At 34.1% G+C, this 27773-nt stretch overlaps 1 protein-coding gene and 1 long non-coding RNA gene across 3 annotated transcripts; one reads left to right on the top strand and one right to left on the bottom strand.

Annotated features, from left to right (window-relative positions):
• Window positions 1–1190: 1190 nt before the first annotated feature.
• On the bottom strand, window positions 1191–11013 carry LOC145324935 (uncharacterized). Of its 2 annotated transcripts, none has more exons than XM_080167695.1 (24): window positions 10946–11013; window positions 10763–10831; window positions 10185–10253; window positions 10044–10111; window positions 9885–9954; window positions 7786–9791; window positions 7554–7666; window positions 7290–7421; window positions 6870–7034; window positions 6685–6779; window positions 6367–6492; window positions 5974–6031; window positions 5703–5815; window positions 5465–5583; window positions 5129–5168; window positions 4870–4937; window positions 4615–4675; window positions 4244–4326; window positions 3871–3986; window positions 3458–3580; window positions 3360–3385; window positions 3171–3233; window positions 2940–2981; window positions 1191–1433 (listed from the first exon to the last, which is right to left on the bottom strand). In XM_080167695.1, the coding sequence occupies exons 1-24, from the start codon at window positions 10971–10973 to the stop codon at window positions 1327–1329; spliced, it is 3960 nt and encodes a 1319-aa protein (XP_080023821.1). In that variant the 5' UTR covers window positions 10974–11013; the 3' UTR covers window positions 1191–1326. The 2 variants fall into 2 exon arrangements, with proteins under 2 accessions (XP_080023821.1, XP_080023822.1); XM_080167696.1 differs by having other exon boundaries at window positions 4244–4308.
• A 2629-nt stretch (window positions 11014–13642) lies between these two features.
• LOC145324152 (uncharacterized) lies at window positions 13643–27690 on the top strand. Its single transcript, XR_013881198.1, has 3 exons — window positions 13643–13698; window positions 14580–14664; window positions 27617–27690. It is a non-coding gene; the product is annotated as an uncharacterized LOC145324152 (long non-coding RNA).
• The last annotated feature ends 83 nt before the right edge of the window (window positions 27691–27773 follow it).

Genomic DNA, 27773 nt, shown 5'->3' with positions numbered 1-27773 from the left:
GAATATTGCCATTAAAAAAAGACACTAAAACAATAGCCTAGTTCACAGAAAATAGGTCGACTTTTTGAAATTTTAGGTCGACCTAAAGAAGCTTTAGGTTGATCGATTTTATAAAGGCCTTTTTTATTTGTACTTGTTAGGTTGACCTACAGAATAAATTGGTCGACCTCTAAAAGTTGTTTGTAAACTGGCCAAATATAAAAAAAAACAGGGAGTTAAGACAATAGATTATAAAGGATTCTTTACAACGCCAAACTTATAATGAAGTAAGCAAGGGGGGGGGGGGGTAAATGCAACCATCTTGGTAGGTCTATTTTCCCTAAATCGAATAAAAAAGTTGGAAAAGTAACGAACACAGTAATAGTGTCTGACTGATTATGATGTAACAAAAAAAATAGCCAATGAGAGGCCACTATAAATTTTACCATTGGTCAATGACGGCCTCTCATTGGCTAATTTTTTTTGTTACGTCATAATCAGTCAGACACTATTACTGTGTTCAAAAGTAACGGCTGGCGGCTCAGCCGTTTAGCCGGTTTTTAGCTATTTTCAGGGCAAATCCATCAGTAATTACATAGGAATCAACTTTTTGAATGATATTTTTACATTATTAAAATGATACACTTGGCATTTTATAGCTTCTACCAGCCGTTTTTAGTCGGTTCTAGCTGTTAATCAGCTTGTGCTAGAAATTTTATTTGTATCATTATCAATAATTTTTCCCTAACAAAAGACCAAAAACGGCTAAACGGCTGACTTTTTTTTTGATTTAGGTAAAATAGACCTACCAATTTTATAGATGCTTAATGAGTTCAAGTTCTACAAAATATACCATTTAATAATAACCTAAAGTTGCTATTCACGTTTCTAGAGGTCTCTGAATTATACCTGTATTTTATAAATATTCAAATTCTAACAGTAAGAGAAAAAGAAGAGATGTAATATCCAAGAATTTACCTGAAGAAGAAAATCAAAATGAAGAAATAAATCTCTCAAATAATCATTTAGAGGAAATAGTTTCTGGTTTTGATAAAACTATTATTAAAGAAGAACTTTTATATTCATGTAGTAATTTAAAGTTTAATTCTTGTAAAGAAACTGTTTTATTAACAGGTTTAGATTTTATTAGATCTGGAGTTAACTATTTTAATTGTGTAAAATAATCAAAATAATATTGTAGAAATAAAAATTTTCCTTATGTGTATTAACTTTATTTTTAAATGATCACAATAAGTTATCAAATTAAAATCACAACAAACAAAAGTTTTATGTATATTCAGTCAACACAATAATAGAACAATACAAATCATAACAAAACAGACCCCATTATTGTACATTGACATTAACACTGATACTTTGATTTCCACTTCCTTTGTTTAATGGTTTTCTTTTCCAAGTTGGTGGATGGCATGTTGTATCCAGATAATACCTCCCTGAAAGAAGTTGAATATACTTTACAATAATTATTGGCTACAACTGTATTAAGGGCTATGCATTCAAAGTAATAAGAAAGGACAAAAAACAATCCTAAAACTTAAATAGAAAAAATAAGATATCTTAAAACCATCCCTGAAGTATCCCTAAATTAGAGAACTCATCAGTTGAGTAGTTGTTGAAATTAATAGATACAGTAAAAAAATCTTACTACTTTCTCTTTAAAAGAATGTAAGAAAACAAGAAAATTTTAATGTAAAAGATTTGTTTTGTAAAAGGTATATATGTATCAATAATTTTCTCATTATACAGGGTGAGTCAGAAAAAACTGAGTTTTTTCGATTTTCTGATACAACCAGTAGGAATATGGAAAAAACAATTATAGGTTCTTGTTCTCTATAAAAATATACATTAAACTTAGAAAAGGTGTTTTTGAATATCTCTGAAAACAACGGCGCTTTTTAGAGCATAAAGATTTCAAATAGTGTGTGTGATGACTTTTTCAGCCATTATTTTGTACTTTTTAGGTAGATTTATGAATAATAAAAAATGTCTACTACTCTAAAAAGATAAACAAACATATTTTTTGATTATCAAAATTTGTATTCAACAGATTGTAAATATTTAACATCTTAAAAATACAATTTATTTAAATTAAATTATCACATTATAAATCAAACGTTTTGTTGTAATCTATTGTTAAGATTTAATACTCCATGACCGGAAAGCCAGCTCATGACCGGAAATATTTCATCTTGTTACCTAAATTCCTACCCCCTCCCCCTGAATTTCTTCTATATTTGGTGCAAGACTGGATTTAATCTCCAAAATCTCCGCCCCCTTTTGACAAATTATACTTGTGTGTTATATTCCACCATAATAACTTCATTTAAATAGAGTAGGGTTTCTAAAAGGCATTTTCATTTTAAAAATTCAAACCTTGATAACTTTTTTATCTTAAGAGATTTTTTTGTCAAATAAAAAGGTTTTTTTTTCTTTTTACTATAAGCTACGTTATTATAGAAGATTCTTTTAAACCACATGCATCACAATCAAGAAATATGAAAAAAATGACAAATTGCAGTATTCTAAAAATGCTTTTGTGAGGAGCCAAAAAGCATTTCACCTTTAAAACTCATTAAAGTACTTTTCTTAGACCTTTTTCTAAATAAATATTGAAATTTTAAGATTTTTTATACAAAATAGATGAGTTATTTTAATTTTTCTTGATCAATACAAGGCATTTTTTGACACCATACACCTATCATAGAGGCTGCATTTTTAGAGATGATGAAAAACACCTTTTACAAGTTTGATGTGCTTTTGTACAGAGAACAAGGATATATAATTATTTTTTCTGTATTCCTTCTGGTTGTTTCTAAAAATCGAAAAACTCAGTTTTTTCTGACTCACCCTGTATAATATCCTACTATTTACTATTCTGCAATTTTTAAAGTATTTTGTTGTTTAAGAAAGAAATCAACCTTGTTTAAAATAGAACAAACCTGAGTCTAGAGCATCCTTCATTCTTGGTTCAAGTCCCAAACCTAAAAAAACAATCACTTTTAGGCATCCAGGGTGAGGTCAATTGCAATAACTTATTTTGTACAGGTAGATATACAAAATTTGACAATGGAAGATTAAGATTATTATTTGAAATGATTTCACAATTTATTTTTGAAACCCTGATAAATTTTTCAATTTGAATTTTACATTACCTGGCACTGTATTTGTACCTGGTTTTAAATATGGAGGTTGATAAGAAGATCCTCTGTAATGTCGCCTTTCTCTGGGTTGATCTTAAAAAATACTTTTTTGAAACTTTTTCATATTTTCTATCATTTTTTTGTATAAAATAATTTTAATAATTAGAATAGTAAATTAGATATTAAAGACAAAAGTTTTAGATGAAGTTTGAGCTGTACCTGTGTTTCCATGAACTTCTGAATTCCTAAAACAGAAATAATGTTATTTTTAGCCTTGAAGAAAATGTTAGTATGTATATTATATCTAAGAAAAATACCTTTGAATATCATTAGTTTCTATTTGTCTGTTAACAATATCTCTATGACCAGACTCGATTCTTTCTGATTTCAATTCTTTGCTGCTTTTCCTTTTCTCCCTTTGGATAACAGTTCCTTGTTTCCTAAAAAAAATTAACATTTCTTTGAAAAAGTGCAGATGAAATTTGCTTCAGTTTTTATTGAACCTTTTTATTGTATTGATTTTTCAGAAAGTACTAACTGTACCTTAGACAACCAACCCTTTGATGTCAGAAACTAAGCTGTACATTTAAATATGTCATTCTCTAACATTTAATTTCCTTGTACATTTTTAACTATTTCAATTTTTCAGTTACTAACTAGATTTGATCACCTTACTTTCCTAACAACTAGCATATTTGTTAACGCTTTACATGGAGTGTAAATTTCTTACCTGGGCCTTTCTTGATTTCTTTGAACAGTTGAGTAAATAGCCTCATGAACTTTCTCTTCTCTTATGCTTTCCAGAGAACTTTGACTGCTTGAGGACGAATTTTTCTGTCTTGGACTCTAGAAAAGGGATAGTTGTGTCACATAGTTCAGCTATTATGTTCCATCATGTAGGCATTCCATTTCTTTGATGACATAATAGTCAACTTTGACATTTTTATGTACACATATAGATTGTTTATTTTTTTATTCAAACAAGATATCACTCTTTTGACCCCCATTTTGCAACTTGTAGATAAAAGAGTAACACTTGTTGTAAAGATTTGATACTATAAACTGTATTATAAGTGATCAAGGTTTAAGAAATTTGCTTTCACCTTTACAGAAGTATTTTGATGAACCAACACTCCAGTTGACACTTGAGTTACATCTCGACTATGGTCTAAAGTATCTTCTAATACTAAGATAAGTAATGGAATAAGAGATGACGAGTTTTAGAAAGAGAAAATCTACCAGAGTAGCTTGATTAATAATATCTTAGACATTCTACTCTAGCAACAATTATATACTCAAGAAAGCAAGATCAGTTGTTATAGTATTACCACTAAATGTGGTATTGATATTTGATACCCTGTTAAATTATTAAATCATATTATTACATCAATTAGTTGACATTTGGTTGGTCAGTTAGTCATTTGGTTGGAAGTACATATTCTAGTTATAGATCAGCTTTGCTACAAATATGTACCTAAATTTTGTTTAGTTGAAATTCTTTTCATCATACCCCTGTTCCAGCTTAAACTTGTTTCCTGAGTATGAAATAATTTAACAAATTATTCAATTTTTCTTAGTTTAATTTCTAACTGAAAACCAAAATTAAAAATTAGATTTTTGTTAGTTTGTGTACAATATTTAGCCAAGAATGATATAAGTGTAAACTGGTAATATTGATTTGTTATTATTGTTTAGACACATACATATGATAAATGTTAAATTAAAATACCTCAAAATTATTTACAGCATCAGGATTAATATCTTTGTCATAGCTTTGATAAATTCCTTCACTTCTACCTAAATATTTTTACCAACTTAATCATATATTTTTTACATCACAATGTAATAATTGTTTTTTTTAAAGCTTTATATTTTCTCTAAAGTTGAGTATATCATACTTTTAGGAAAATACTGGAACATTTATTATTTAAAAAGAAGATGAATTGAATTTGAATATAAATTTAAAAATATTGATAAAATCTGATTACCTTGGTATCCATTACTTTCTGTTTTTACCATTTGTACTTCCTAAAATATTGTGATTTCATGATTTTGTAATGAAAACCCTAATAGTAGTGCTGTAACCACTTGTATCTACAACTTTAGTAAATATTTTACGTGTTCCTTTTTTTAATTTTTGATCTTCAGTCAGTATTTTTAGATTATACCAATTATCTGTTTGAGCAAGCTTGACATTTTTTTAACAAGTAATTAATAATTTTTTAACATTAACAGATCTAAGAAAATACTTATATTGATGGTTGTCATCTATAAAAAAAGTTTTACTTAATATTCTTGAAAAAGTTATAAAAACAATATCTTACATCAGTATATCCTAAATAAATTTGCCCCAAGAACTGTCCTTGATCAGAGGAACCTTTCTTTTTATTTTTCTTGGAAATCTGTCCTGATTTGGGCTTCATTTTCCCCATTATTCCTCCATCTATTAGCAAAAATAAACTTTTACAAATATTAAAATCTTTAAAGGAATAATCTTTAGAAAGGATTAATAAATATTAATAATCTGAAATCAAAAGTATAAATGTTACATATTTATACTACCTGCAGTATCCCCAAAGTTAAACACAATCCTTCCATCCAACCCCCTTTCAAGAGAAGATGTTCCATTTCCAACAGTTATGGGTGGAGTATTTGATTTCTTTCTGGATTTTCCCCTAAATCATATTAGTTGGTTTGATGCTTATAAATAATTCTTTATACAAAAAAACTTTATTGTTTGTGGAAAATTGTCTTTCCAGTTTGTTAAGAGTCGATTTTTAAATAATCAGCTATTAATTGGTTTCAAAGTGACACAGGTAAACAACTATTATACCTGAAATTTAATGCAGACTTTAGATCTTTCAGAAGACGCTGTTGTGGCTTATACCGATCTAAAATGAAAAAGTACTGATGTATCAAAAATCATTATTTCCTGTATGTTAACTATACAAATTACAAATCCTTGCTGAATGTTTGTGTTTCAAAGAAGATCTCAAAAACAACTCTACCAATTGGTCTTAAGTTTAAAAAAAAAAATTAGTTGTCCTGAGCAAGTTGTAGGCTATTAAGATAACAAGACAATCCTCCTTCTGAAAACATTTAGCCTAGAAAACATATACCTCTCTTACAAAAGATTTATGTAAAAAAAATTCGGAGGGGAAGGGGTTCTAAAGAATATGTCTTAGAGGATAGGTGTAAAAAAATTTATATAGAATTACAGACTTACCTTCCATACTCAAGTTCCTGGCAGGCTTAGACTTCTGGAACCAGTGCATTCCTTTGTCAAAGAAGACAAGAAAGGTAAACATTGCAGCTGCCAGGAAATGGAAGATGGCAAAACACACTGTTTCTCCTGTAAAAATTTTAAGCTTCTGACAATTTTGCATTGCACAAATAACTGTGAAATATATCAAATTGGGAACCAAACAAGAATTTTTTCCCCTCCATTAAATCAGCATTTCATGTATTCAGGTTTACAGAATACATTTCAGCTGTTTTACAACAAAGATTTGTAGTTAACAATATTAACTGGAGAAAAGCCAACCTGTTGCTTCTCCATCTTTTTGTTGTCCACCAATAAATAGAATCCAAGAAATTAACAGGAAGGGAAACACGATGTAAAGTAATTTGAACATAAACCTAAACAATTAGTTGATGTATTACACTTCCTTTTTACCAACTTCTGTTCTCCTTTTTTACCTATTAATTTATTAAACTGAAAAGACTTACTTGACTCTGTGATAAGTTGCCTGCATGAAGATCTTGCTGGAGAAGCAGAATATGTTGATTGTAAGAGCAATAAGGATTACAAAAATCATTGCTGTCAAGGAGGTAATTATAATCATACTTGACATGGCAATGTTCAAGGAGGAAGATGGCAGCGATTTTTTCACACTAAAAATATTTTTAAATTGTAAACTCTTATAAAATCTTTATTAAAGATATTTAGAATTATGCTTAAAACACTAAACACTTCAGCGTAATAAGCAATTGTAATGTACCATTTAATTGCTCAACCTTTGTCCTGATTGAGGTGCCAAATTTGCTTGGTAAAAGAATGTCTTTAGGCAGTCAACTTTTTAAGGACAAACAGACTAAAATACTTTTTGATATTTGAGTAATTCTTTGATAACTATTGTTTGAACTTACTACATTTCAGGAATTAGAATTGGTATATAATCCCTAGAGCCTCCATCACTCCAACACACAAGGATAATTATCAGCAAACATGGTAGTAGAACAGATATCACTACAGCAATTATAGCACTTGTTAGTGTGTTCCTAAAAATGTAAATAAATTTCAAATAACAAAACACTTAAATAAAGGTTGTTTCTTTTTTACAACAATGAAACAAAGTTTGCTAAAACTCTAGTTTTCCTAAAGTTTAGTCTATGAATAAGACTGATCCTTACCTAAATATTACTGAAAACCTTTCCATGAATGTTGTAAATGCCAAGAAGAGTAGTGAGAAAAGTACTGACAACCATAAGATCTCTATAATTGGCCCACAAGCTTTGTATACTTCCTAAAAGAAAATTTAACATTTTTAAAAACTTTTTGATGTAAATAATAACTAAATATTAAAAGAAATTTTACAAATTAATCAAATTATATATCAGATGTAGAAATAAAAAAGAAGCATACCTCATCCTCACCATAAGATATATTGTTGTATTCTGTAAGCCTTGTTGTCTTCAGTATTATGTACAATATAGTCATTAGGAATAACCCAACTGCAAGTAACAGTAAAAGTACATTTATATACTTTGCATCTTTTTTAATTAGGTAAGAAAGTTTTGCTATTGCAGCAATGTATAAACCTATGGACAATCCCAGGAAGATAAAACAGGCAATGAATGAAGCTGGGATTTCAAACAGAGGTTGTTCTTGTGAAGTGGTTGTTGTTTCATTATTTGCTACAGTAGTTGTTTCTGTTTTGTCACTAGATAAAGTACTAGTGCTTGTAGGTTTTGTTGATGTAATTGATGAGCTACTGCTACTTGACATAGATGTTTTGGAAGTTGATGTTGAAGTAGGCAATGTGCTTGTTGCAGGCTTGCTTGTTTCTTCTGTTGTAGTATTTATTTCAGTTGTTGTTTCAGTATCAGCTGTTGATGACTCAGCTGTTGATAAATCAGCAGTTGATGAATCAGCTGTTGATGAATCAGCAGTTGATGAGACAGCTGTTGATGAAACAGCTGTTGATGAAACATCTGTAGTATTTTGGTATTTAGTGCTACTTGGTGATGGCTTTAATGTTGTTGTTGGTTTTATTGTATCAGTTGTTTCTTCTCCTGTTGTTTTTGTTGTTATTGTAGTAGTAATTAAATTTATTGCAGTTGTTTCCTCCTGTTTTGTGGTTGTGTCTTCTTCAGTAAATGTTGATGAGGTTGTAGTAGCAGAAGAAGTAGCAGTTGTTGTTGTGGTTGTTTCTTTTTCTGTAGTTGTTGCAATATAAGTTGTTGTTGTGGTAGCAGTTGTTGTGGTGGTAGATGTAGTGGAAGTAATTGTAGTGGTAGTTGGATTTGGTGTAGTAGTTTCCCCCTCTGTTGTGGTTGTTTCTTCTTCAGTAGTTGTTGTTGTGGTTGTAGTTGTAGAAGTAGTAGTAGTTGTGGTTGAAGTAGACACTTTAGTAGTTGTTGTGGTAATAGTTGTTGTGGTAGTAGTTGTTATTGTAGTATTTAAAGTGGTAGTAGTTGTAGTGGAAGTAGTTGTTGAGGTAGTAGTTGTAGTGGAAGTAGTTGTTGTGGTAGTAGTTGTAGTGGAAGTAGTTGTTGTGGTAGTAGTTGTTGTGGAAGTAGTGGTAGTTGGATTTGGTGTTGTAGTTTCCTCCTCTGTTGTGGTTGTTTCTTCTTCAGTAGTAGTTGTTGTGGTTGTAGTAGTAGTAGTTGTTGTTGTAGTGGTAGAAGTTGTTGTTATGGTAGTAGTTGTTGTTGTGGTAGTAGTTGTTGTTGAAGTAGTCACTTTTGTAGTTGTTGTGGTAGTAGTTGTAGTGGAAGTAGTTGTTGTGGTAGTAGTTGTTGTGGAAGTAGTGGTAGTTGGATTTGGTGTATTAGTTTCCTCCTCTGTTGTGGTTGTTTCTTCTTCAGCAGTTGTTGTTGTTGTTGTAGTAGTAGAAGTTGTTTTTGTGGTTGTAGTAGTAGTTGTTGTGGTTGGTTTTTCAGTAGTGGTTACTGTAGAGGTACTTATTTCTTCCTCTGTAGTTGGGCCATCTGTAGTGTTTGATGCTTTAGATGATGAAACTATAAACTGTTTAGATGTTGTTAATGTACTCAATGTCATTGTTGTTGTAGAAATTGAATATGTTTCATTTCCTCCGCAGTATCTTAGCTTGCACATTGGAGTGTCTGGTAAATGATAAACAAAGAATGTATCACAATTAACAATCTGAACTTGCACTGAAACATCACAATCACTTTCATGGCTTTGAAAGCAAACAGTGCCATTTGATTTACCCCACCTTGATACTGGATGATTACCCTCTCTTAACCAACCAGTTTTGTATCCCCCACACATGTTTGCTCCTGGGGGCTCATTGACTAAGCTGAATCCTGCAGGATCTTTAAATTTATACCATCCAGGACCTTGCCAGTCATGTGATGTGTTGTTTTTGTCATTCTTGTCACATGATTTTGGATTTGTGCTCCTGTATTTCAGATGAATAAACAAATGTTTAAATTAAATCTGAAATATGCTATTAGTCAAAAACTATTTATATAAATATTTGTTTTATTCATTCCTGTGACTTGCAGATCTGTTGGGGTCTGTCAAACTTTTAAAGTTAGGGTATTTACACTCTTCTGGCTTTTTGTTCTAAACAAAATCTTGACTAGTAATGCCTCAATACTATATATTCCATATATTATTAAGAATTTATAAGAGTATTTTTATATTTTTATCACCTCCAAATTTGTTGATTCGAAACCTTTGCACTTTGAATTGAATTCTATACAAGCATTTTGCCAAAAATCTAAAAATTGTAAGTGAAATATCTAACAAATTCAAAATATTGATGGAAAAAAATATTTAAAAATTACACTTACCTTGAAAATCAAAGATAAATTCTCCTTCACATAAACTCTGTAATCTCAAACAATCAGATTCCAATTTATCTAGAAATTGAACATGCCAAAATTAATTTTCAACTTCAACTTTTTAAAAATCTATCCTAGCAGATATATAATCATTAAAATCATAAAAGATTTTTCGATGACAATAACTAATTTCAGCAGAAGTAATTTTATTTACGCCTCTAGAATCTAGGAAATTTGTATTTGAAGGATTAGAAGAGCCAAAAAACCATCAGGTTATTTAATGTATTTTACAGCTTTTCTAAAATGGAGAACTTAATCGGTTCAGTAGTTATTGAAATTTAAGTTACAGACAAAAACCTTACTACTTTATAAAATAGCACTACTTTCTTCTTATATAGACTCTAGAAGGAATGGGTAGGTCGGTAAAATAACTTTAACCCCCCTAAAGATACTTATAAAGTTTTCCCAAAGAGTACAAATAATTCAGACCAGCAATTTCCAAGATCTTTAGCTTCAAAGATAAAAACCTTATTAGTTTATACTAATAGATGAATTTGGTCATAATTGTTAATTAAAGTACAACTTACCATGTGATATATTTGCTTGTGATTCAGAAACTCCTACCAACAAAAGTAAGAAAAAACAGTAACAAAATTCTAAATTAAAAAAAGATTAAAAAAACATTCAAAAATTCACATTAAAATAAAAATAACTTCAGGTTAACTCACAGTTTGAGTATATAAACAATATACTAAAATTTTAAATTTTACCCTTCACTAAATTATTCCTGATAATCATTTTAACTAATTACAAGTCACATTATCATGACAAACTAAATATCTATTCTAGTAGTAACTATCTATCTATTTGATTCTAATAACCACAATTCAAATCAACACTTTATCTTTACATATTTGTCTATTTAGTACATAAATAATTATTAAATAATAATATGAAACATTTCTAATAAATGATTTTATATTTGTTTTTAAACACATTATTTTTCAATGTCAAAACGAAACAAATAGTCAACTAAAAAAATCAAAGTAAATGAGTTAAAAAACCTTTTTTCATTTTTATATACCTATATTTAAAAGCAACCGAGAACAGACAGACAAAATGAATAAAGGAGTAGCTTTACTCCTGAAAAAGAGTGCAAATTGATAGAAAATAGATATAAATATTAACGTTTGGTAGAATTATAGATAAATATTAAATAGATAGATAAATTAAGTTAAATAATTGTGTTTGTTTCTAAATGATAAAAAATGATAATTGAGTGGAAAAGTTTGTTTCTTCTCTATTCTGGTTGTGTTTAGATCCCTAACAATCAAACAATTCTTTTTTTTTGATAAACCATAACATAATCCCATTTCTAGGAAAGTTATATATATCCTCTAACCCTTCCCCCCTCCCCCCACCTTGCGATCTTTAAAACTATAAAAGATATCAGAATGAAAGCAAAGTTGTATAAAATTAAAATTAAAAGTAATTTTGATGTATTTGTTATTTAGGGTTTTAAATTGTAATAGTTATTTCTCGCATCGTATTATAAACAGATTTCCGCGGATATAGTTTTTTTAGCCCCGAGGTGCCGAAGGCACAGGCTAAAAAACTGGTTTTAATCTTATGATTGTACATTTTTATATTCGTAGAAAGCTAAATATAATACGATGCTAAACATAGTTTTTTCGTATGGATGAGAACCGGTTCCTATCCACCGGATTCGAATGAATACGAGCAAGATAATTCTTACATAAATCTTAAATTAAATAACTTATATACCACACTGACTGAAAATACCATAATGTAGAAAAACTAACAATCTAATTACTATTCCATTAAAGAGACTCTTCATAGGAAAATGTTGTAATTATACAGTAGAAATATAATGTAAATATAATATAAACATTAATTCTTAAATTTTTAAGTATAACAGTTTCTAGTAATTGGTATCAACTGTTAAAAGTTGTAGCTTACATTGCCATTTTTAAAATATCTGTTATTTTTGTCCTTCATCTATTGGCTGACATGACAATTCTAAAAGAAAAAAAAACTGGTTATTTATACTTTACTTCTCATCCTTTTTACATCGTTTTAATACATTAGCATTTTGGCATATTATTTTAGTATTAGGTGTAATAGTAAGTATATTCATAAATTGTAGGCTATATTTAAGATTTTGCTATTATATAACATTTGGCTGTGTTGTAAAAACTGTTTTGCTATACCATTCAGCTTTTGTTGAAATTCATTCTTAGTTGAAGAAGGCATGGGTAGATAAAAACATCTGCATTGCTAGTGCATGTTTTGTTAGTAGGGCAGCTACACCACAACAAGGGTAATATCGAATGTTCTGACATGTATAATACAAAGTAGAACGATGTCTGTCTGTTTGTTTGTCTGTCTGTTTGTTTGTCTTTCTGTTTGTTTGTCTGTCTGTTTGTTTGTAGCGAAGGATCTCGCAAACCGCTGAACCGATCAGATTCTCCTTTACAGGGTAGCTTCTCATAGGTCCCGGGAAGGTTTATAACTATTTTCTTGGGGGTGGGACACCCCCAACCTCCCTAAAAAATTAAAAATACCCCTCCCCCTAAAAAAATTTCTTTTTAAAACTAAAATAAAAATAGTGGGGTGGACTACCCCCCCCCCCCAAAAAAAAAAAAAAATATTCCCCCCCCAAAAGAATTTTTTTTTTTACATTCTGATTTTAAATCTAAAGTACGAAAATTTGGTTTTATCAAACCTCTTGGGGCCTAAGCCCCTAGAGGCTAGGGGCGAAGCCGCTAGTGTATCATAAAGCACTAAAAGAACGTCTGTCGGACTTAGTTACTTTCTAGTAATCTTGGAAATCTTACAAATAGTAATCAATGTACTATTTCTTGGATGTTGCACCAGATTTCCATGTACTCTAATAAAGTAATACTCGCAGCTGACAACAACAAATTTCGACAAAAACTATTTTTATTTCTAGGGCAATACTGTTCAAAGTTATAAGCGTAGCAACGCTCATAATGTGCACTAAAAACTTAGTAGAGATATCTATTTTAGTTTAATATGCTTGCAGAATTATAAAAATGATTGGCTCAGACCAACTATTAGAAGATATTCTCCAGGAAGGAAAATCTAAAACATGATTTAAATAAACCCTATGCAAAGATGGCATACTATGTGTACCAAAAGATCTCGTTAACCACTAGACCGACAAGGTTCTCCTTGACAGTGGAGCTTCATTAAGGTCCATAGAAAATTTTCTACTATATAGGGGCAGGGTATAGTCAACCTCCCAAATAAAGAATCTGTAGAAGAAAAATTTCTCCCATAGTTTTTATAAGCAATATAAACATAGAATTAAAGTAAATGCTAGTAAATTCTATTTGATATTTAAATTTAACCTAACATGTAATTTGATATAAAACGAAACAAGAAAGTGTACAAAAATGTTATTAAGATTTTCTGTGATGATTAGGAAATAGAGAGTGAGTTACCTAAAGAGGAGTCTCAAGATCCCAACGAGGAAAAAGTAACCATCTTAAAAAACGATGCATTTTCAACTTTTTCAAAAGTTTGTAAAGGACCTAAATGTAGAAAGTTTCACCTATTTTTAAAAATTAGCAAAAAGTTTTTCTATACAAATACTTTATTTTTAAGTTCAAAAGTCTGCAAAATATTGTAGATAATGTCAAGAAATTGTTAGAAAACCACATATAATTCAAATATAAGATTTTACATTTAATAGTTACATTTAAGTTTTCCTTAAATAACGATAGCATCCATCTACATAATTTTACCGTCACCCCTCCTACTGGATAAACGACCAATAAATGATGGTGGAAATAGCAAACTAAATTAACGACAATTATTCCACTGTCATAATATCCTGGTTATTCTACATTCATTATTAATAGCGAAGCTTTTCTATTATATAGTTAGGGTAGGTCCGTCCGTCCGTCACAAACGGATAGCTTTTTTCGTTAATTTACACAGGTTAGAATTGTCCTATCGATTCCAAACTTTGCATGATGATTCCTGTAGTAGTTGGGTACAATTAAGAAAGCGTAGCAACTCTATAATCATTACAAGAATGTCCGTACGTCCATGTTAAACATGTTGATTTTTCTACTTTTTAAGCAACAAATTTTTATGTGAACTAATCATCCGATTGATCTGATTTTTGATATGTTATAAGCGAAGCAACTCTATAATCAAGTTCTAAAATGTAAGTATGTCCATAAACATTATCCTGTATTAAGCAGTTTTTAAACAAATTTACTCACAATTTTGCTTCGACTCTTATACATTTATATTCTGATTATTCAGTTATGACACTATATAAGTGTTAATGTCCGTTTGTCCTACGGATTCAGAGCTTCGCTTTTATGGATGTTGTCATCCTTGTTTTAGGATAAGAAGACAACAAAGGACAGAGACAAAGAACCCAAAAATCAAAATGCAAAATTCAAATTTATGGGCGAAAATAAAGCTTTAGGTATGTTAGAAGCATAGCAACTCTATAAGTCATATTTTTGTCAAGCATTTGTGCACCTGCATCTAAATAAAGTGCAAAGTGATTGTTTTTGATAATAATTGTATTTCTGTGTCTATTTTATATGTAGCTATATCTTCTGTTGAGAAATAAAAATATCTACCTGCCCCCCCCCCCCGCCCTCCCACAAAATTAGGAAAATGCTAAAGGTCTGTTGGGAGATAACATCCCCCTTTATTCTCTGATATAAATATAAAGGCTAGGGACATAGCCGCTAGTTATAAATATAACATTCATTACAGTTTTGTCTTGCTTTGTTTATTTATCTAGGGAGGGTTATCCTTTATCAGTTATGTGGCATTTTTTATTGATAAAATATGTCAACACAATTTTTATAATTTAGAACTCTAAATAAATTTTTTTCTGTAAATAATTGAGATTATGTTATCATAAAACTTTGGGGAGTAGTATAATAAACAGCCCAATATCCTTTACTGCTAAAGATAGGGGCAAAAATTCGAACTAATTAAGATTACATAAAAAATGAGAAACCCAAAGATATTTACCTATATTGCCAAATAATAATGAATACTTTATTTGTATTGGGAATATTTAATTATGTGCCATTTACCTATCACTATTTCAATGTCACCTAAGTAATGGCTAATATGCTTACTTAGTCATTCTTTTATCTGCGTAAATTTAACTCAATTTGTAAAATAATTTAGGTCATTATTGCATTAAGTGATTTAATCCAATATTCCCAATATATTGGTCTGTATGAGAATGCAATTTAGACAAAATAATAGTTATTTCTCGCATCGTATTATAAACAGCTTTCCGCAAATATAAAATTAAAACCAGTTTTTTAGAACTGAGAGGCCCAAGGCACGGGCTAAAACTTTTTTATATTTGTAGAAAACTGGATATGATACGGTGCTAGACATAGTTTTTTCGTATGGATAATATAAATTATAACAGTTTTTGGGTATAGTCCTTTCCATGACATCGCTCCATATGGGGCGATGATTTTCTATAGCTCCTTCAAGGAGCTATAGCATAGCCTCTTATCATATGGAGCGATGTGATAGCCCCTTTTAAGGAGCGTTCATATCGCCTCTTATGATAAGAGGCTATGCTATAGCTCCTTCATGGCCTCTTAATAGCTCCTTTGAAGGGGCGTTAATATCGCCTCTTATGATAAGAGGCTATACTATAGCCCCATGATGGCTCCTTCATAGCCTCTCCATCGCCCCTCCATAGTCCTTTACCTCCAGTGCCCCTTCATCGCTCCTTCATCGCCCCTACATCGCTCCTTCATCTCTCCTTCTTGAAATTTATATTAAATTGTACTTTGATGGCCCCTACATCGCCCCTACATCGCCCCTACATCGCCCCTACATCGCTCCTTCATCTCTAATTCTTGAATTTTATATTACATTGTACTTTGATGGCCCCTACATCGCTCCTCCATCGCCCCTACATCGCTCATACATCGCCCCTACATCGCTCCTTCATCTCTCCTTCTTGAAATTTATATTACATTGTACTTTGATGGCCCCTACATCGCTCCTCCATCGCCCCTTCATCGCTCCTCCATCGCCCCTACATCGCTCCTTCATCTCTCCTTCTTGAAATTTATATTACATTGTACTTTGATGGCCCCTACATCGCTCCTCCATGGCCCCTTCATCGCTCCTACATCGCCCCTACATCGCTCCTTCATCTCTCCTTCTTGAAATTTATATTACATTGTACTTTGATGGCCCCTACATCGCTCCTCCATCGCCCCTTCATCGCTCCTACATCGCCCCTACATCGCTCCTTCATCTCTCCTTCTTGATATTTATATTACATTGTACTTTGATGGCCCCTACATCGCTCCTCCATCGCCCCTACATCGCTCCTCCATGGCCCCTACATCGCTCCTTCATCTCTCCTTCTTGAAATTTATATTACATTGTACTTACTTTGATGGCCCTTACATCGCTCCTCCATCGCCCCTGCATCGCTCCTCCATCGCCCCTACATCGCTCCTCCATCGCCCCTACATCGCTCCTCCATGGCCCCTACATCGCTCCTCCATCCCCTTACATCGCTCCTTCATCTCTCCTTCTTGATATTTATATTACATTGTACTTTGATGGCCCCTACATCGCTCCTCCATCGCCCCTACATCGCTCCTCCATGGCCCCTACATCGCTCCTTCATCTCTCCTTCTTGAAATTTATATTACATTGTACTTACTTTGATGGCCCTTACATCGCTCCTCCATCGCCCCTTCATCGCTCCTCCATCGCCCCTACATCGCTCCTCCATCGCCCCTACATCGCTCCTCCATGGCCCCTACATCGCTCCTCCATCCCCTTACATCGCTCCTCCATCGCCCCTACATCGCTCCTATATCGCTCCTACATCGCCCCTACATCGCTCCTTCATCTCTCCTTCTTGAAATTTATATTACATTGTACTTACTTTGATGGCCCCTACATCGCTCCTCCATTGCCCCTATATCGCTCCTACATCGCCCCTACATCGCTCCTTCATCTTTCCTTCTTGAAATTTATATTACATTGTACTTACTTTGATGGCCCCTACATCGCTCCTCCATCGCCCCTTCATTGCTCCTCCATCGCCCCTACATCGCTCCTCCATCGCTCCTACATCGCCCCTACATCGCTCCTTCATCTCTCCTTCTTGAAATTTATATTACATTGTACTTTGATGGCCCCTACATCGCTCCTCCATCGCCCCTTCATCGCTCCTACAACGCCCCTACATCGCCCCTATATCGCTCCTATATCGCCCCTACATCGCTCCTTCATCTCTCCTTCTTGAAATTTATATTACATTGTACTTACTTTGATGGCCCCTACATCGCTCCTCCATCGCCCCTACATCGCTCCTCCATCGCCCCTACATCGCTCCTCCATTGCCCCTACATCGCTCCTCCATCGCCCCTATATCGCTCCTACATTGCCCCTACATCGCTCCTTCATCTCTCCTTCTTGAAATTTATATTACATTGTACTTACTTTGATGGCCCCTACATCGCTCCTCCATCGCCCCTATATCGCTCCTACATCGCCCCTACATCGCTCCTTCATCTCTCCTTCTTGAAATTTATATTACATTGTACTTACTTTGATGGCCCCTACATCGCTCCTCCATCGCCCCTACATCGCTCCTCCATCGCCCCTACATCGCTCCTCCATCGCCCCTACATCGCTCCTCCATCGCCCCTATATCGCTCCTACATCGCCCCTACATCGCTCCTTCATCTCTCCTTCTTGAAATTTATATTACATTGTACTTACTTTGAAGGCCCCTACATCGCTCCTCCATCGCTCCTTCATCTCTCCTTCTTGAAATTTATATTACATTGTACTTACTTTGATGGCCCCTACATCGCTCCTCCATCGCCCCTACATCGCTCCTACATCGCTCCTTCATCTCTCCTTCTTGAAATTTATATTACATTGTACTTTGATGGCCCCTACATCGCTCCTCCATCGCTCCTTCATCTCTCCTTCTTGAAATTTATATTACATTGTACATACTTTGATGGCCCCTACATCGCTCCTCCATCGCCCCTACATCGCTCCTTCATCTCTCCTTCTTGAAATTTATATTACATTGTACTTTGATGGCCCCTACATCGCTCCTCCATCGCCCCTTCATCGCTCCTTCATCGCCCCTACATTTTTCCTTTATCTCTCCTTCTTGAAATTTATATTACATTGTACTTTGATGGCCCCTACATCGCTCCTTCATCGCCCCTAAATCTCTCCTTCTTGAAATTTATATTACATTGTACTTACTTTGCTGGCCCATACATCGCTCCTTTTCCAAATTTATATTACATTCTACTTTGATGGCTCCTACATCGATCCTTTTCCAAATTTATATTACTTTGTACTTTGATGGCCCCTACATCGCTCCTTCTCCAAATTAGTATTACATTGCACTTTGATGGCCCCTACTTCGCCCCTTCATCGCCACTCCATTGCTCCTTCTCCAAATTTATATTACATTGCAACTTGATATCCCCTACATCACTCCTCCATCGCCCCTACATCCCTCCTTCCTTAAATTTGCAATACATTGCAATACATAGATGGTAACTAAGAAGAAAACAAAATAAAAACTTAATATATTTTTAATATATTTATATGGCCCCTACAACGCCCCTTCTACAAATAAAACATCATTTTACCTTATCTGAAAAAAAACATAAAAAAAACAAAATAAAAAACTCAATATATTTTTTTAATATATTTATTAAGTAATCTATTCAAATGAGTAATCTAACATTGCAATTTAAAATAGAGGTCATAGATACAAGGAGAAGCTGCTATAATACAAGGTAGAATGTCAGTCTGTCTATCCATCTATCCATCTATTCATCTATTCATCTATTCATCTATTCATCTATCCATCTATCCATCTATCCATCTATCCATCTATCCATCTATCCATCTATCCTTCTATCCATTTGTCTGTCTATCCATCTATCTATCTGTCTGTCTGTCTGTCTGTCTGTCTATCTGTCTGTCTGTCTATCCATCTATCCATCTATCCATCTATCCTTCTATCCATCTGTCTGTCTATCCATCTATCTATCTGTCTGTCTGTCTGTCTGTCTGTCTATCTGTCTGTCTGTCTATCCATCTATCCATCTATTCATCTATCCATCTATCCGTCTATCCATCTATCCATCTATCCATCTGTCTGTCTATCCATCTATCAATCTATCAATCTATCAATCTATCAATCTATCTATCTATCTATTTATCTATTTATCTATCTATCTATCTATATATCTATCTATATATCTATCTATCTATATATCTATCTATCTATCTATCTATCTATCTATCTATCTATCTATCTATCTATCTATCTATCTATCTATCTATCTATCTATCTATCTATCTATCTATCTATCTATCTATCTATCTATCTATCTATCTATCTATCTATCTATCTATCTATCTATCTATCTATCTATCTATCTATCTATCTATCTATCTATCTATCTATCTATCTATCTATCTATCTATCTATCTATCTATCTATCTATCTATCTATCTATCTATCTATCTATCTATCTATCTATCTATCTATCTATCTATCTATCTATCTATCTATCTATCTATCTATCTATCTATCTATCTATCTATCTATCTATCTATCTATCTATCTATCTATCTATCTATCTATCTATCTATCTATCTATCTATCTATCTATCTATCTATCTATCTATCTATCTATCTATCTAAACTCGTTTTGCATGCAAGACGAGTCCCCCCTGCTGCTAAATTAATATTACAGCGAGTATTACAGTATTAAAATCTAACCCCAAGAAGTGATTTAAATATACCTAACTAAAATAAATATTAACTACTTAACAAACCATTAAAATGGAAATTTGAAGAAGGAGCGATGTAGGGGTGATGGAGGAGCGATGTAGGGGCCATCAAGTTGCAATGTAATAAAAATTTGGAGATGGAGCAATGGAGGGGCGATGGAGGGGCGATGGAGAGGTGATTGAGTGGCAATGTAGGGGTCATCTAAGTGGAATGTAATATAAATTTGGAGGAGCAATGAAGGGGCGATGGAGGAGCGATGTAGGGGATGTAGGGGCCATAAAAGTACAATGTAATATAAATTTGGAGAAGGAGCTATGAAGGGGCGATGGAGGAGCGATGTAGGAGCGATGTAGGGGCGATGGAGGAGCGATGTAGGGGCCATCAAAGTACAATGTAATATAAATTTCAAGAAGGAGAGATGAAGGAGCGATGTAGGGGCGATGTAGGAGCGATATAGGGGCGATGTAGGAGCGATGTAGGGGCGATGGAGGAGCGATGTAGGGGCGATGGAGGAGCGATGTAGGGGCGATGAAGGAGCGATGTAGGGGCGATGTAGGAGCGATGAAGGGGCGATGGAGGAGCGATGTAGGGGCGATGTAGGAGCGATGAAGGGGCGATGGAGGAGCGATGTAGGGGCCATCAAAGTAAGTACAATGTAATATAAATTTCAAGAAGGAGAGATGAAGGAGCGATGTAGGGGCGATGTAGGAGCGATGAAGGGGCGATGGAGGAGCGATGTAGGGGCCATCAAAGTACAATGTAATATAAATTTCAAGAAGGAGAGATGAAGGAGCGATGTAGGGGCGATGTAGGGGCGATGTAGGAGCGATGTAGGGGCGATGGAGGAGCGATGTAGGGGCCATCAAAGTAAGTACAATGTAATATAAATTATAAGAAGGAGAGATGAAGGAGCGATGTAGGAGCAATGAAGGGGCGATGTAGGAGCGATGAAGGGGCGATGGAGGAGCAATGAAGGGGTGATGGAGGAGCGATGTAGGGGATGTAGGGGCCATAAAAGTACAATGTAATATAAATTTGGAGAAGGAGCGATGAAGGGGCGATGGAGGAGCGATGTAGGAGCGATGTAGGGGCGATGGAGGAGCGATGTAGGGGTCATCAAAGTACAATGTAATATAAATTTCAAGAAGGAGAGATGAAGGAGCGATGTAGGGGCGATGGAGGAGCGATGAAGGGGCGATGGAGGAGCGATGTAGGGGCCATCAAAGTACAATGTAATATAAATTTCAAGAAGGAGAGATGAAGGAGCGATGTAGGGGCGATGTAGGAGCGATGAAGGGGCGATGGAGGAGCGATGTAGGGGCCATCAAAGTACAATGTAATATAAATTTCAAGAAGGAGAGATGAAGGAGCGATGTAGGGGCGATGGAGGAGCGATGTAGGGGTCATCAAAGTACAATGTAATATAAATTTCAAGAAGGAGAGATGAAGGAGCGATGTAGGGGCGATGTAGGAGCGATGAAGGGGCGATGGAGGAGCGATGTAGGGGCGATGTAGGAGCGATGAAGGGGCGATGGAGGAGCGATGTAGGGGCGATGTAGGAGCGATGAAGGGGCGATGGAGGAGCGATGTAGGGGCCATCAAAGTAAGTACAATGTAATATAAATTTCAAGAAGGAGAGATGAAGGAGCGATGTAGGGGCGATGTAGGAGCGATGTAGGGGCGATGTAGGAGCGATGTAGGGGCGATGGAGGAGCGATGTAGGGGTCATCAAAGTACAATGTAATATAAATTTCAAGAAGGAGAGATGAAGGAGCGATGTAGGGGCGATGTAGGAGCGATGAAGGGGCGATGGAGGAGCGATGTAGGGGCCATCAAAGTACAATGTAATATAAATTTCAAGAAGGAGAGATGAAGGAGCGATGTAGGAGCGATGAAGGGGCGATGAAGGAGCGATGTACGGGGCGATGGAGGAGCGATGTAGGGGCGATGGAGGAGCGATGAAGGGGCGATGGAGGAGCGATGTAGGGGCCATCAAAGTACAATGTAATGTAAATTTTAAGAAGGAGAGATGAAGGAGCGATGTAGGGGCGATGGAGGAGCGATGAAGGGGCGATGGAGGAGCGATGTAGGGGCCATCAAAGTACAATGTAATGTAAATTTCAAGAAGGAGAGATGAAGGAGCGATGTAGGAGCGATGAAGGGGCGATGGAGGAGCGATGGAGGAGCGATGTAGGGGCCATCAAAGTACCATGTAATAAAAATTTCAAGAAGGAGAGATGAAAGAGCGATGTAGGAGCGATGAAGGGGCGATGGAGGAGCGATGTAGGGGCCATCAAAGTACAATGTAGTATAAATTTCAAGATGGAGAGATGAAGGAGCGATGTAGGAGCGATGAAGGGGCGATGGAGGAGCGATGTAGGGGCCATCAAAGTAAGTACAATGTAATATAAATTTCAAGAAGGAGAGATGAAGGAGCGATGTAGGGGCCATCAAGGAACTCAGATATATATATAAAATCGTGAAGGGGCCATGAAGAGGCGATATTTTATTAAATAGCCCCTTGGGATAAGAGGACATATCATTACCTCTTTAGAAGGAGCGATTATGGAGCGATAAAGGATCATTTAATCGCCTCTTAGGGCAAGGGGCTATCAAATCGCTCCTTTCAAGGAGTCATAACATCGCCTCTTGTTATAAGGGGCTATTAAATCGCTCCTTTCAAGGAGCCAATACATCGCCCCTTGTCATAAGAGGCGATCAATTAAAATCATCGCCCCATATGGAGCGATGTCATGGAAAGGACTATACCCCAGTTTTTTAGCCCTAAGATTTTTTTTATCTTTTTTTATTCATAGAAAGCTGGATATAATACAATGCTATACATAGTTTTTTTTCGTATGGATGAGAACCGGTTCTAATCCACCGGAAGTTAATCGATTTTTAGTACAAACTTAAAATTGCAGAATTTATCAAAACTTATCAAATTGTTTTTTTTATAATCTACAAGTGTTTCATATTTTCAATGTTAAACCACTTTTTAAAATTTTAAAGCAAATACAAAAAATCGGGTCATGTGAAAAAAAACGAAGTTGAGGGTTTCGTCGTATTTTCACAGTAGCTTTTCTCCTATTTCTAGCCTCTGCGGGGGCTCTAACCCTGCGGGGCCAATTGCCTGCGGTGCAATCAGTTAACATAAATTAACCTATCCTAGCATGAAATAACCTTTTAAAAGCTACTGTGAAAATATGACGAAACCCGCAACTTCGTTTCCTTCACATAGTCCAAAAAAAACTTTAACCTTCATGAATCTAACACAAAGCTTCCCTGAAGAGTAAAACTGTGGTATCCGCCTAGGTTAAATGGCAGACACCAGAGTTCAAATGACTACGGCAGTGCGAACAGACGTGGACACCTATACTATAGAGAAGCTACGCTTCTCTAGCAATCACTAAATAATAAACAGAGTCTATTCAGTTGTTCCTTTATTCAGGGTCTAAGGTTTTACTAAAGTTATATACAACAAACAATAAATACACAGATAGGAATAAGTAATCATAAACAGAATCAATATAATACATATACAATAGTCAGTTTGGGCAATAATGATCCCCCATCCCTGGAAAGGGTGGGGGGAATTAACAATACAGCTTAACCATAATAAGGCTGTCAAAATCTATCATTAATTTTAGGTATAGGGAGGGGGTCGGCAGACCCCTTCCCCAGGACTCGGGGGAGGGCCCTCGGCCCTTCCCCGAACCCAGGTCAGGGTTACCATAGGCATGGCTCACGGTTGCCGAATACCACAAAACCACGTAGTCATAATCATTTTTTAAAGTTATTAGAATAACAAATGTGCACTTGACATTGAAATTGTGTAGGGTAATTTTTAAAAGCGAAGCTTTTACATAATTAGGGTCGGTCCGTACGTCCGTCCGTCCGTCACAGAGAGATAGCTCTTTTCATTAATTTAGGCATGTTAGAATTGTCCTATCGATTTCAAACTTTGCATGGTAATTCCTATAGTAGTTAGGTACGATTTAGAAAGCGTAGCAACTCTATAAGCATTACCAGAATGTCCGTACGTCCATTTTAAACATTGATTGATTTTTTTTACTTTTTTAACAACAAATTTCTATGTGATCTAATCCAGGGACCTGATTGATCTGATTTTTGGTATATTGATTCCTGGGACAACAAAGTATAATGTTATAAGCAAAGCAACTCTATAATCAAGTCCTAAAAATGTAAGTATGTCCATAAAAATTATCCTGTATCAAGCAGATTTTCAACAGATTTACTTACAATTTTGCTTCAACTCTTATACATATATTCTGATTATTCAGTTCTTACACTAAGTGTTAATTTCCGTTTGTCCTACCGTTTCAGTGCTTTGCTTTTATATATGTTGTCATCCTTGTTTTATGGAAAATAATTATAAAATGCAATTAGTTTTCTTGCAATTCAAATGTATAAAAGGCTCGAAATCCGACAGTAATAGAACTGCTTTAGCTGGAATTCATATATTCATTTAAATAAAAAAAAGGTTTTTAATGTTTATTATCGGTCAGTTGAAATCTCAATAATCACGGATCCGATGGTTTCCGATGTGATCCGATTGGATGGTTTTAGGCTGTTTTTCTCCCTTTCACTTATATATAATATATATATCATTTATATCTTGTGTATAAAAGAAAAGGCTCAGAAAGCGGATGAATGTTGATACGGCTGCCGAGCCAACAATATATTTTGATATATTTTTTTTATTGATATACCAGGACTCAGCTGCCGTCTGTAAGCCTGAAAGAAATCATCCTTTTACAATCGTAAAAAAAAATCAGCTGGAAGTCTTAACCTAAGCATTCCCTGTTTTCAAAAAAAAATTCAAATAATCCAAACGGATTAAACTTGAGATTTAGTCGTGGCGGAAATGCGGCTGGCGAGTCATGCTTTCTACTTTTCACTATTTCATTGTTGCATTATGAAGATAATTTATTAAACATTTAGTTGATTTTTTTCATGATGAATTATCAAATTATGCTGGTATTCTCATTTCAAAACAAATAATCAAGACATAAACTGTGAGTAGTAAATAACAAATAGGACCCAAACACTTGCAAAAGGCAAATATTTCATAAATAAATTTTTAAATTAAACATATTTTAATTCCCATTGCCCTGTAACTGTTACTCCAAAATAAATTGAATGCCAGGTTTATTATAGAAAATAAAAAAAGGCACACAATAAATAATTTCTAAAAAATAACTTTTAAAAATACATCCTCGATATAGTTTTTTTTTCATATAAATGGCAAGGAGGGTGTCTTGATGTGTAGAAGTTTAAAACAAAGGCAACAAAATTGCTCTAAAAGTCCTTTGTGAGTTAACATAATTGAATCTGAATAAAGGCATTTTTCAATCATCTATAATTATTGAATTATTATCAGAGGTGGATTCTTAAAAAAAAGTTGCCACACTAATCGCTTAGTGGGGCAAAATTGTTCTCGTGAAAAATCCACCAAAATCACATTAAAAATCTACAAAAATTAAACAAAATCACAGAAGGATTATGATATTATATTTTTGTAGATTTTTTATGTGATTTTGGAAGATTTTTCACGAAAACAATTTTGCCCCACTAAGCGATTAGTGGGGAAATTTTTTTTTAAAGAATCCACCTCAGTAATCTATATCCGTTTCCTTGAGCAGTGCGACAACATTTGTTGACATTTTTGCAAGAAATCAATTACAGTTATAATTAGATTGCATAATAATAAACAATTATATTTCTATCTACCTATCTTACTAACTTTATATTTGCCTTCCCACCCTCTAGATATTAATCTAACTGTCTTGCTATCTTTCTTTTTATCTAAGAGTCTTGCTATCTGTTTAGCTACCTTGCTACCTAGCTATCTATCTGGCTTCATGGCTATCTATCTTTATATCTAAGCACCTTGCAAACTTGCTATTTATGTATCTACCTTGCTAAATAAATATCAATCTTGCTTCTTTTCTATCTTAATAACTATCTTAATGCCTTACTTTCTATACATATATATATATATATATATATCCGATTCCATTATTCTATCTCTATGCCTTTCTACCTTGATATCTTTATATTTATCTATCAGTTTTCTTACCTTCCTATCTATCTAGATATCTTGCTAATCTTCTTCATTGCTACCTTGCTACCTATCTAGCTATCAGTATTGCTATCGAGCTATTAGTCTTGCTATCTGGCTCTCAGTCTTGCTATCTAGTTATAAGTCTTGCTATCTATCAATCAGTATTGCAATCTAGCTCTCAGCTTGCTATCTGGCTCTCAGTCTTGCTATCTATCTATCAGTATTGCAATCTAGCTCTCAGTCTTGTTATCTGGCTCTTAGTCCTGCTATCTCGTTACAAGACTTGATCTACCGGTCTTAAAACCTTGCTATCTATCTATTATCTATTCTCAATAATTAGTATGCAAAAGAAATAAACAAACAGGAAGAGAAAAAAATACGCATTTTATAAGGAAACTACTTTTCCATGAAGAAAAGTATTTGGATGTATGTCTTTTTTTTGACTAAATTGTTTTGGTATATTAAATATTTTTATCAATGAAAATAGGATATATTGACAGGGGAAATTGCTAATATGGACCTCATTAGTTTATCAGTTCGTTAAATAGGTAGGAAGGGAAGTGATAGGGTTAAGGGATGGATTGAGGGTATTGTTATTTTAGCCAGCGAGAATCCCTTTATCGAAGTACATGAAAATCTGGTGCAACATTTATTTTAGATAAGTTTATCTATAACACTTTCCTTTTAAATTTATTATTTTTCAAGTTTAGTTTTACTCTTATTATTAATCAAAAAGTTTTCAACTACAGTATTGTAGTTCTGTAGTGCAGCTACTTCACATCTTTTTCTTGTCGGTATGCACTTAAGATAGACAGTTTTTACAAGACTGATGGATTAAGCTAAGATGTCAGGTGCATGCTATTAATAAATATGATAGATTGTCCTTTAAAGAGGGTGGGGGGGGGGGGGATTCATCTTTAAGGTGGATAATGATACTAACTTTATTTTTTTTTTTAAAGGGAAGGCACAATTTTATTCATTTTTTCCAAATTTTGGAGGTAGTGACATCCCCCCCTTTGGATATCCTACCAAAAGGTATTTAATATTTGGTAAATCTAAGCTATATTACATTTGTACATGCTCATCCTTTTATTCTGTTGCAGCTTTTTTTCGCAACTCATAAAAGTATTATCGCCATTGCTAATTGAATAGTTTTCCTCGTAATAAAAAGAAAACTTTTCTATCAATATATCTACCTATCCATCAGCCCATATATCAATCCACGTATCTATCTATTTATCACTATATTTATTTTCTTTTCATGGACTTGATATTACTTAGACTTTACAACAGATTTTGATTTTCATGCTCTCTAATAAAGTAAAACTTGGAGTAGGCTAAATAACGATCTTCCCCATCCCTCCCTTTACCCCCTTTTTCCCCTCCTACTAGATAACCCATTGAACAATAAATTACAAGAGAAATAGCAACCTAAATTGACGAAAATTTTTTCCTTGTTATAATATCCACGTATTATATACTACATCTATCTAGGTACACTTGGTATGACCCGTATAATGTTGGGACAAGATAATGTTGAAGAAATTTTACATCAACAATATAAACAGGAAACAAAATTAATCATTACAAAAGCATTTAATCTTAATCTTCTTGCCTACTTGAGAAACAGGAAAGGGCTAATTGCATTAAA

This window comes from Acartia tonsa, chromosome 7, assembly GCF_053477335.1.
Source record: "Acartia tonsa isolate MP-2025a chromosome 7, ASM5347733v1, whole genome shotgun sequence".
Lineage (NCBI taxonomy): Eukaryota > Metazoa > Arthropoda > Copepoda > Calanoida > Acartiidae > Acartia > Acartia tonsa.
This window is presented reverse-complemented; position numbering and strand designations above follow the sequence as displayed.

Bases quoted from the DNA above. Each gene is read 5' to 3' on its own strand.
- LOC145324935 (XM_080167695.1), bottom strand. From the start codon at position 10,973: ATGATTATCAGGAATAATTTAGTGAAGG. The intron at 7,667-7,785 runs GTATGCTTCTTT...ATTTTCTTTTAG, and splicing joins TATCTTATGGTGAGGATGAG to GAAGTATACAAAGCTTGTGG. The intron at 4,327-4,614 runs GTACATATTTGT...TACTTATCTTAG, and splicing joins TTCAACTAAACAAAATTTAG to TATTAGAAGATACTTTAGAC.